Source organism: Montipora capricornis, chromosome 4, assembly GCF_036669925.1.
Source record: "Montipora capricornis isolate CH-2021 chromosome 4, ASM3666992v2, whole genome shotgun sequence".
Taxonomy (NCBI): domain Eukaryota; kingdom Metazoa; phylum Cnidaria; class Anthozoa; order Scleractinia; family Acroporidae; genus Montipora; species Montipora capricornis.
In genome coordinates, this window is record NC_090886.1 from 6,199,951 (window position 1) to 6,210,821 (window position 10,871).

Here is a 10,871-nt window from a genome sequence, read left to right on the forward strand (position 1 = left end):
GCATGGGGAATTTATTTGCATCAAAACAGATGTTCTTCAGTTCGAAGCGATTATACTTCACTGCTCGTCCCCTAAATAAAACGCCTAAGAGTGGCAAAAGACTTTTTTGTTAATCTCCGTACAGACAGAAAGGAAAAGGGAATGTTTCTGTGTGGCGCCCAATTTATAAATAAGCGCCGCACTTGAGGCGCGAAAAATGAAATAAGCGCCGCGGCGCTTATTCGAGTAAATACGGTATCTCAGCGTCAAGGAAAATGATACTTTTCGCGAGAAAAACCTTTTCCTAAAAATAAAGTTACTCGGGAAAGGGTTGACTCAAGGAAATAGTGGAGATACAGACTCTCCTTGATGAGCTCCTGTAACTTACCTCAAGTTTGTCAAAAATCCAAGGACAAGTAAATCGTGATAATTCACAAATGGGGAGCTTAAGCAACGACAACGGCGACGGCAACGAGAACGTCATCACAAAATATAAATTCGCGTTACTGTAATTGCTTCGTGACTATTTCAACCTATTTTATATGACAAGGGTGTGGGAGTTCCTCAAAAAGCAAAGACAACGACTACGGCAACGAAAACGTTAGTTAAAAGAATAACTTAGGGCTATCACAAGTATTTCGCGATTATTTCGTCTTGTTCACTTTGTACAATACAGGCGAACTATCCAGTAACTGGATGGGTACGAACCGTTTTAAAGTCAAAACTGAAAATGACTTTTTCATTACTATATCCTCACGTTGTCGTCAAAACCTAAAATTTGGTGATTTCAAGTTGTTATTTGGTGGAGTACGGCAGAGAAATGCACGGAAATTCGTGTTGCACGTGCAGGACGAGCATTTTTCCTTTTTTAACCAATAACATTCTTGCTTTGTGGCGTTACCGTAGCCGTACCCTTCGTGTAATTGCTTAAACTCCCTAATGACACGGGTCGGAACGGCGCTTAATTTAGGGGAGAAAATGAAAATTTCTCTTCAAATGCTGACATTCTTGATAAAACCTCAAATTTGGCTATTTCAAGTTGTAGTTTTGCTGACGACGGCAAAGAAACGGCCAAAAGTGAAAATCGCACGTGCAGGGCGTGCAAAGCTATTGTTTTTGTCGATTGAATATGTCTTGTTGCCGTCGCCGTTGTCGTTGCTTAAGCTCCCTAATTTTTGGGAAAAGAACGGCTCTGAAAGGCTTTGGCTGATTTTAGAGCTCCATTCCCCCCACCACCACAAAAACAGAGAATTGTTCCAAAATGCTCACTTTTCGTCGCGATACCCAAGAAGAAAGAACTCACTTTTAGTTTGAGTTTTGTCAAAAGTTCTTGTTCTCTTGCTTGAAGTTGTCCTATTGTATTTGATAACTCTCTCATAGACGATGTTAAGGCACTATTCTTTTCCTATGGAATAGAGGTGAGCAAAGAATGAAGTATGTACGTCAGTCAAGGTTACAAAGGTTTTTTGTGGTTTGACATAACAAACAAAATCTAGACCCCACTTATACACATTCACAGTAAAATGTATATAGACAAAAATAATTGATCTATTAAACAAAACCCCGCCACGAGGGCCCTTTCATTGTATCAACATGTCTCGGGTTAATTTCCTAACAAATTCAATGAAAGGGAAGGATACCAGAGGTTATCCCAATCGAGGGTATTAGCCCACACTGATCTCATGGCCAGGGTATAACCCGGGTTGCAGAGTTGGGAGGGGCAGTTCATAACCGCTAAGGCACCCTGAACGTGGTGGCATGTGGGTTACATTTGTTAGTTCTCTTCTCTATCCAAATAAAGTTTTTCCACAGTTACTCTGATGTTTGCCTCTCATGAAGAACTAACATTTTGATTTCATAATCTTGAATTGGACTTACTTCAAGTTCCTGTACTTGATGGAGGGATGTATTTGCATGTTCCGAGACTTGTTGAAGTTGTAACTGCAAGTAAACCCATGATGATGGACATTAATATTATTTATAGTTTCTTCTAAGATCAATTTGTCAAGAAGGAATTAAACAACGTAAAATGTTTCTTGATTGACTCAACCTTACAGTTGAGCTTTGGGATAAATTGCTACAAGGTGAATAGTGGTGGAGGTTTAGTTGCCATTTTCGTTTTCTCTTTGCACAGAGGTGTTCAAATAGTACTAATGCTAATCACTTCCAATGAAGATAGCCAAAAAAATCAAAAATTGAGAATGTGCAGAAAGACGTACCACACATATTCATTTGTGTGGTTATATATACTATTAGTATAATTTTCAGCGGTGAATATAAGAATTTAGTACACTAGTGTCATATTCACCGCGCTACCCGCTGAATATAACATTTTGGAGGCACGACTGCTAAGCTAATCAAGCACTTTTCATGCCTTTTTATCTTGTTTTAGCCCATTGTTTTGCATTTTCTTGATATTCACCGCTGAAAATTACACTAAAACAATTATTCACCTCAGGCTCAGTGAATATTGGGGAATATTTACCTTGACTACGTCTCGGTAAATATTCACCAATTTTCACTTCACCTTCAGCGAATAATTGTTAAATATAGGGATACATGTAACTGTTGAAGAGTCAATGCAAACCTGGGCATTTTCAAGTTCTTTCACTTTATTCTTTTCCTCTGTTTCACAAGCTTTTAGCCTAAAGAAAAGAAAAGGAAAGGATGACAACACTATTGCAACATCACACCACCTTTCTTAAATTTTGGAAAACACTTTCAAAGAGAGAATCAAAATTACGTTAGAACCTGACATGTCCACAGGTTATTAAGTACTATAATGCTTTATGGAAAGTACTTGCTTCCTGGAGGCTATTAAAAGGAGCCAATATGTAATTACTAAAATTAGCTAATAGGAGAACAAGATTAAAAGGACAAAAAAACAGTAAAATTTGGTATCATTAAAATCAACTACTGTAGGTCATAGTGGGTGTTTTTGGACAGCAAACCTTAGTGGCATAAAGCTTTGCCCCCCCCCCCCCCTTCCCCTCTCACCAACCGACTACAATTTCTACAAAATATGTAAAGCAAAGCATTAGTAAAACAGCTGAAAGATGAGCAAAAAAAATTACAACCATTACCTTGCTTGCAAGCCTTTTAATTGGTCATTTCTACTTTTTAATTCACCTGTTGCAAAAAAGTAGATTAAAATGATAGTCAAAATAATAAATAAGTGGTGGAAGATTAAATTTATTTCACTTCAAAGTCACAAAATTCTCTTTTAATTAACTGGAAAACAGTTTTTCCAGGAAGTCAATTAACAGTGACCCTTTCATCCAGAAGAGGTCCCCTGCTGAAGAATTAGTAACAGAAATTAATCATCCCAATTTCTCAGAGTAAAAGCTGACATAAGTTCCTTTATGATGTTTGAAAAGGTTAAAGTTGGCAAGAAGACAGCCAGATAGGCAATAATGTAACCGACAGAGAGTTACATGTAAGTAGAGACTAACAGGAAGATCATATGGACTCATTTCTAGTGCAGACAAGAAGTTACATAGCACACATGTACAATTAACTCACTCTCAAGCCTGGAAGATCGTTTTTCAAGAGAAAAGACCTAAAAAGGAAAACATTGCAAAGAAAGTTAATTATTAATTATTTTTAATGATTGTCATCAACAACAACATAAAAGTTCCAAAAAAATTCTAAACATATTTTATCCCAAGTACCAGGCTGAGCTGAGCATAACAGCCGCAAAAAAGTTTGTAACCAAATTACGGGTATTCTTTTACTGTACAATGTAGATGCCGATGCAAAGTGGCTAGACACTGCACGTGGTTAGGAAGCAGACTTACAATCCTGTGGTCCCAGTTCAAGACATACTGATGCACTTCTGATCTTTAACTGAAATACATGTTAAAGGGGAGTGTGACACATTATCAATTGAAAATATTCCTGCAAATTAAATTTAATTGGACGGCTGATCCTGCGAAAACTAGTTAGATATCTTATATCATCCATCCTACTGTATGTATTCGTGTAAGTTAGAGTAAGCAGTTGTAATTTATTACAAGGAGGTAACTATAGCCAGGTGTCAACAAGGCCCTGCATTCTGCCAAATGTGTAATCTCCTGTATTAAGACCTACCCTTTGCCTGTCCTCTTCCCAGGCCACTATCTGCTTTTGATGAGCTTGTACCATATCATTTAATTCTCTGAAATGTAGCATGAATCAACAGTTGAAAGACTATAAATCAATGTTTAACAAGGGTGGAGTGGTCCAGTGCTTATTTTATTAACAATTATTCTACCAGGGCGCCTGGATATGAAGTGATAGATAACGCGCCAAAAATGGAAAAAGCACCTGATGTTCATTAATATAAAATCATTTTATATCCAGCAAGCCCAAGTAGAATAATTCGATCTTCCACTGAAGCATCGATTTCTGCCTTGGTCAATTCCAAAAGGGCTTCGCTAAACTTCAGCCATTTTTCTCAGAGCTGCAAAAATGTTTTCAGCTCAGCTTTTATTTCACATGCGTTCCTTGACCAAATTAGGTAGAAGAAGTAAATGCTCACTGATAGCCTGTTTCCAGCAAGCCAGTGAAAATAATCAAAATCTGATATCTGTAGTTCAGTTTTTAATAGAAGGCATTAGACTTGCAATCACTTGGTTGGATTCATATCATCACATCAGCACTGTGTGGATTTGATGTGGCAAGTTCTAGAATGTTTTTAAAGTTGCATTGGTCCCAGTAGGAGTTGCAAGGACCCAAGGTCCTAGCCCCAAGGGGAGTCCTGGGTGCATGTTCTCCCAGAAATGCTAGAACTTCTAGACTCTCAGAGATGCTTTTTCCAGTATTTTGAGACACACCCTGAGATGTTGAGCAAAATGTTTGAGCTGATTTACTTTTTAATCCCTCTTTCGTTGTCACTTGACCATGAAACCATTGCCTGCTTGCAGGTGGTAGTTTTGTTACAGGCATGAGATTCAAAGCCTTACTGTGTTAGTGAAAGATCTGGGACTTAGTGACAAAGTGAGAGGGAAAGGGCGAAACTAAGTGAGAGGAGAGGTTTTTTCTTTCATCCTCCCTTTCCCTTTCCACTTCCGTGTTTTCTCATCATAACACATCCAGTTTGGCATCCGGATTTGCCAGGTTTCAAATCTTGGATTCGCAACATAAACTACCACCTGCAAGCAGCCTACTCGTCTTCCAAAATTTAACCATGGAAAAGCAGGCATTGCAAATGGGAAAGTTCCCATTGATGGATGCTACACGCAACGGCTGGTTAAGTTTCATTTGATTTGGTTGTATGTAGTTTCAAATGATCAAACTGCAACTTGTTTGTGAACTAGTTGAATTGACAGCTTTATTACACTCCATTTTATACCTGAAAGGCTTTACATTTTAGCATCTACATTCAATTTCAGTTAAAAGAAACTATTAGGCACAAGTACATGAATGGTACAAAGTTTAGAAAAACTAAATCTCACAAAGCAACAAAATCTCCATTTACCTATCTCTGTCTTTCAACTCTCCTATAAGCAGCTGCAGTTCGCGTCTCTGTCGTTGGATTGTATCACTGTCGACATCTGAGAGCTGTTCAAGGAGCATTGTGACATTAAACAAGATCTATTTTGCATAATAACCATCTTGTCGTTATGTAATATGTTGTACATGACTGTACAAGTCTACAGACAAGTGTCCACTTACGTACATATTTAATATGATAACTGAAGGACAGGTTCTAATCCTAATGATTATGCTCACATCACCAAACAACAACAAAAGCACTTTTCTGAGCTTAAACTCCTGTCTGATGTCTAGCATAATTTAGGACTTAGCAATGTTTAATAAAATAATGGAAAAATAGTTCTTCTTGTACTTTTTTCTTATTAATTTTTTTCATTATTATTATTATGGTTTAATACTGAGAAGTGCTTACACTGACTACCACAATACCTTTAAGTTAATCAGTGCTTTTAATATAGCCTAAATTACTGTAATTCACTACAGCCATTACACCATGTAATAATAATTAGTATGGTCAAAAGATATCCAATGTCTTCTAGGGTTTGTTTAAATAAACCGTCATACTTGTGAAATGTTGGGTGTTTTGAAAACAAAGACCTTAAGACTCGAAAATAAAGAAAAGTAACCCAAAACCCTCAATTTGGCTAACCCTAGGCCGAAAAACCAACTTTAGCCCTAGTTTAAGTTAGGCCTAGGGTTAGCCAAATTGAGGGTTTTGGGTTACTTTCTTCGTTTTCGAGTCTCTAGGTCTTGGGGGTCTTTGTTTTCAAGACACCCTGAAATGTTTGTGGCTAGTCTGACACAGTGTTTCGTCTTAGCCAAGAGACGTTTCAGAGACCTTTAGAATTTAAAGGCAAACTCATTAAGCATTCCACCCAAAGTTGTTTTGCTTATAAATTAAAACTATGTCCCCTCCATTAACCTATTGACTCCTGGGAATAAGACTCACATTGCAAGTCACTAGTGTAACAGATTTTACTCTGTCTCACACCGGACAATTTTACTTGTCAACTGGAGGCATCCTCAGGAGTGAATGGGTTAAAGGGAACCTCCACTAAAACAACAAAAAAACTTTAAACCACAGAACATAATGTTTACAATTGGAATTGCTCAATCTTTTTCCAATGAAAACGTTTGTATTCGAGAAAAATAAATTCCAAAGACGCTTATTTTGGCTTTCAAATTTCATGGGCGCCGCCATCTTGAATAATTGTGACACAAAGAGCGATTGTTCTGGAACAATAGGGCAACCAAGTTACGTCACAATTATTCAAGATGGCGGCGCCCGGGAAATTTGAAAACCAAAATAAGCGTTTTTGGAATTTATTTTTCTCGAATACAAACGCTTTCATTGGAAAAAGATTGAGCAATTCCAATTGTAAACATTATGTTCTGTGGTTTAAAGCTATTTTGTTGTTTTAGTGGAGGTTCCCTTTAATAGCAACATTAAGAAACATGCTAATGGTATGCTACAAACCTGTTTACTGGTGGGAGAAAGTGAGCTGTTATGCAGTCGTGGACTAACTGATTGACGAATTGGACTTGTATTTCGCAAGGGTGATTTGCTTCTCGAGGATCGCACTGGACTGACGCCTGCAGTCTGATAACTTGCGTTGGTTGTTCTGGGTTTGTAACTTGGTGATGTTGACGCAAATGGAGAAATTATAGGCTATAGAATGTAATAAGGTAATCAGACAGTGTAATTAATAGAAGATGGATTTATCGTTTTCAACAAGCTGAAGGGATTCCCTCCACTCTCATTAAGCTACTGAATACTAATGTCAACTCAAGGAATCAAAGCAATTAGATCACTATGAGCACAGTCTGTAACTGTTGTTTTTCCTCTTCAGAACAAATTCATTCGGTACAAAAACGTTTCATTAAAAAATTCACTTTTACAGTGACATTTCAACAACTGCATAATTGGTTAAATGATGAACCCAGCCAAGTATTTCAGATGGTGGATCATAAAAAATTCCCCAAATCCTTGCAGTTCGATTAAGATTTCAGGCAGTGATTAACATGTAGGTCAGTCTTTCAACCAGCTAAATTAGGTGTCAGTACTTAGAGACATTCCTTAATACCACCAAGGATGCACAAGCATTTCCGGGCAAATCAGTAGTATTAAGTACAATGAAGTTTGAAGGAAGGTTACCGCTACAAAATAAATGCAACTATAGATGTTTGTAATGTTATTATTGTTGTTGTTGTTGTTATTCTTTTTGGTTACACCACAAGACAACTGAAAAATGTTTGTCAGTAAATGTTGCCCTTTAACCATAGCCTGACCCATGGGCACATTACAAATTGAAACATCTATCACTGTTCTTGAAAATTTGTGGCACAATACGACATTGTATCTCCACGGTCCAGTCAGGGCCACATTGTCCATTCAAAACATAGATAACAACCTTAAGCTCTGAAGACTTCTTGTAGCTCAATGGGTAGGTTTCTAACCCTGCCTAGAACTCTGATTTTTCAGTAGTCTTTTTGCCTGTAGCCTGAAGCAACTAGGCACCCATTGCAGCCTAGTCACCGCATTAATGCTTGCCCCTAATGTTTCACATTATAGGTGACATGCTGGAAGGTACTGCTCTTCCGTAATTGGATGAATAGGGAGGCTTAACTGTAAAATACTAAATGTAAACTTGCCTTTGTTTTCGGTGTACTGTGAAATAAATTACTGGAAGAGCTGTAACCTAAATTGGAAGAGAAAGAAGGTCATCATTGCTTTTTACTAGTGTGGTCAAAACCCGATATTCTTAGAATTTATCGTGTAGTAGGATTATCTTTAAATTTAAAGGAAAAATGTTTCTAACATGTGAAAGGCTTTTCCTGTTGCCTGGTAAAAAAACCAATCAGGTTTGTTGAGATGACTATAACACAACAATGAAAGCAAAGCTACCACAGTACAATTTCATGGATGAGTGCGGCTTTTATCATAACTGAATTGAGAGCAATAGAGAAGATAATTCTGTTTACCTACATTCTTTTTTATATTCAAATGCACCAATCACTGAAACAAAAGAATCCCCTGTTTTGCCTGTTAGGCACATCAATATCAACAATGACCCCAACAAGTGAAGAAATGACTATTTATAAATGTTATTATCAGTGATGATTCGGAATACTCGAAACTACTGACAGAGCGCTCAGAGTGCATTTGAACCATTTAGTACAGTCAGGCCTAATGCTCCCACACCAGTCCCCAGCACTCTATATATACATATATACCTCCTGCATGCAATTATAAAGGGAAGATAATTGTTTACAAACATTGCTTTTGTTATTCAAATGTGCCAACCACAGGAACAAAAGACCCTTTGTTTCGACAGCCAGTGAGGCTCTGGTTGGCACATGAATGACAATCGGTGACGTCAACGATATCTTCCCTATAACTTGAGCAGTTTAATTATCTTAAAATCAGAAGAACAAAGCTTCCACTCGTTTTAGGAGCACTCTAATTTTTTTTTTGGAGCATCCCCTAGTTAACACCGATAAATACATCGCTCTATTGGACAGTGTATAGTAATTGCATTAAATTCACCGGGCACTGTACATTTTGCATGCAGCCTCAACAGTCACGCATGCACAAAAATTATAGTCTTTCGACTGGCCAGGTGGAAATAATTTAAATTTCGTAACTCTGACTAATTCAAAAGAAACTTGAAAGTGTTTGCTGTCAATCGGTATAAACAAAGTGGACTATTTCAACTCTTTACAGTAACTGTTCCACTTCGAATAGGTCTTCAATGTTTAATATAATCTAACTTTAAGTTGTTTATTGTTTCACATTAAACAGAGTTTGAAACACAAAGAAGCTTGTTTGGAAACACCTGCTTTACGCAATTTGCAGAGTGAATCATAACAAATTAAAAAGCTCTCTTATTCCACTTAAAATAATCTATACGATTATAGGATAATCCAGATAAAGGGAGTATAAACTACAGCACTGTAGGTCCACCTACAGCGTTATGGGATCGCATATGTTTGCACCAAAACACGAAACATTCTCACCTTTTTCTCGATCTGAGGGAAGTTGAACTCGTTTTTTTCCGGCCAATTCACCGCTGTATCCTTTCACTGGCATAGATCCACCAAATCGCTCCATTGATCGAATATACTTTAAGTGTTCGATTTGTAACAAAGTTCGTTCTAATTCAATTACGAGAGTTCCAAAGAGAACGAAAGGAAATTTTCAAAATAGTAGGGAAAAAATTTCTTCCAATGCTTGAAAACACACGTTCTTCCTTCGGTTCGTTCTATCTAAGTTACAGCCTGAGAAAACCCACAAAAGAAAATTCACCTCCACGAAAAAGTCAAATCGAATTTCGTTACTACAGACGCTACAAAAACGGAAACTTGCGCGCGTGAAAGACGCTCCATCATGCGCATGCGTTTGTTATTTTTCGAAGAAAGCTGCTGGTTCAACTTTCAAGGTGCCGGTGGCTCAAGCCAGTTTCAAAACTTCAAGAGACCTTGTTAGTAAATTGTCACTATAATAATTAATCACCTAACAGCAATGTTATACCATGTGAAATATCAATTATTGCTGAACAAGATGCAACGAACTCGGTCGGTGACCTCATTTTTTTTTTTATCGCGAAAAAATGATCAGCAGGCCAAGATGAAACTCTCTGCAAGGTTTCAAAAAATTATGTGGAGCGGATTCAGAGCTACCTTTGCTTGATAAAAGGGCCAGAATTGGTTTGTGACAGCGGAAAGTCCGAGCTTTAAAATGGCGGCTGCGAAAAAGCCCAGCGAAATAGTTTAGCAGAAACTGAACAGCTTCTCAGAGCAGGATTCGAGGAGAGAAAGTATTAAAGTAATATTATTTTTTATAATAACACGAGTGACAAATTACCCCTTAATTTTGGAGCGAAATTTCAGCGTTAATTTATAATTTCACATGTGAAATTACAATGTTGCTATGGCAACTTTTCATATAGTGCTAAAATGGCGTCCAGGTTTGAAAGTTAAGGAGTAATTTGTCACCCATGTTATTAATAGCAAATCAAATGGTATACCCGTGAAATTAGGGAATATTACACTTGCATTTTGTCCAAAATCAAATAATTTTCCGCGCCTAAAGGCTCGGGAAATTATTTGAATTTGGACAAAACGCGCGTGGAATTATTCCCTAATTTCACGCGTCACCATTTGATTACCCATAGAGATAAAATCGCTTGGAAATTTTGTTGTCAATTTAAGCTCTCTCAAAACATTTATTGAACGCTAAAGCAAAGTGACAATTGATAATTTTCTAAGAAAGTATTCAAGTTTATTTAGTTGTTTTGCTAAGCTGGAAAACGTCATTAAGTGTTTTCTTACTTTGTTGACCACAATGAAATCCTGGTGTTTGGCAAATTTTACTGAGCCTTCAGATGCACCAGAATGCATCCTAGAGTACTTAAATT

General features: G+C 37.4%; 1 protein-coding gene across 2 annotated transcripts in view; it reads right to left on the reverse strand.

Moving 5' to 3' along the window:
- The window catches only part of LOC138045394 (uncharacterized), a 29,220-nt gene extending 19,393 nt beyond the window's left edge, over nucleotides 1–9,827 (reverse strand). Inside the window, exons 1-10 of one of the 2 annotated variants that reach the window (XM_068891883.1) lie at nucleotides 9,472–9,827; nucleotides 8,107–8,153; nucleotides 6,932–7,123; nucleotides 5,438–5,520; nucleotides 4,069–4,135; nucleotides 3,502–3,538; nucleotides 3,063–3,108; nucleotides 2,567–2,624; nucleotides 1,858–1,920; nucleotides 1,283–1,384 (exon numbers count right to left, since the gene is read on the reverse strand). In XM_068891883.1, coding sequence (XP_068747984.1) covers nucleotides 1,283–1,384; nucleotides 1,858–1,920; nucleotides 2,567–2,624; nucleotides 3,063–3,108; nucleotides 3,502–3,538; nucleotides 4,069–4,135; nucleotides 5,438–5,520; nucleotides 6,932–7,123; nucleotides 8,107–8,153; nucleotides 9,472–9,565 — 789 coding nt within the window. In that variant the 5' untranslated portion in view covers nucleotides 9,566–9,827. The remainder of the gene's footprint in view (nucleotides 1–1,282; nucleotides 1,385–1,857; nucleotides 1,921–2,566; nucleotides 2,625–3,062; nucleotides 3,109–3,501; nucleotides 3,539–4,068; nucleotides 4,136–5,437; nucleotides 5,521–6,931; nucleotides 7,124–8,106; nucleotides 8,154–9,471) is intronic. The other variant, XM_068891884.1, reaches the window with a different exon arrangement.
- Between the last annotated feature and the right edge of the window lie 1,044 nt (nucleotides 9,828–10,871).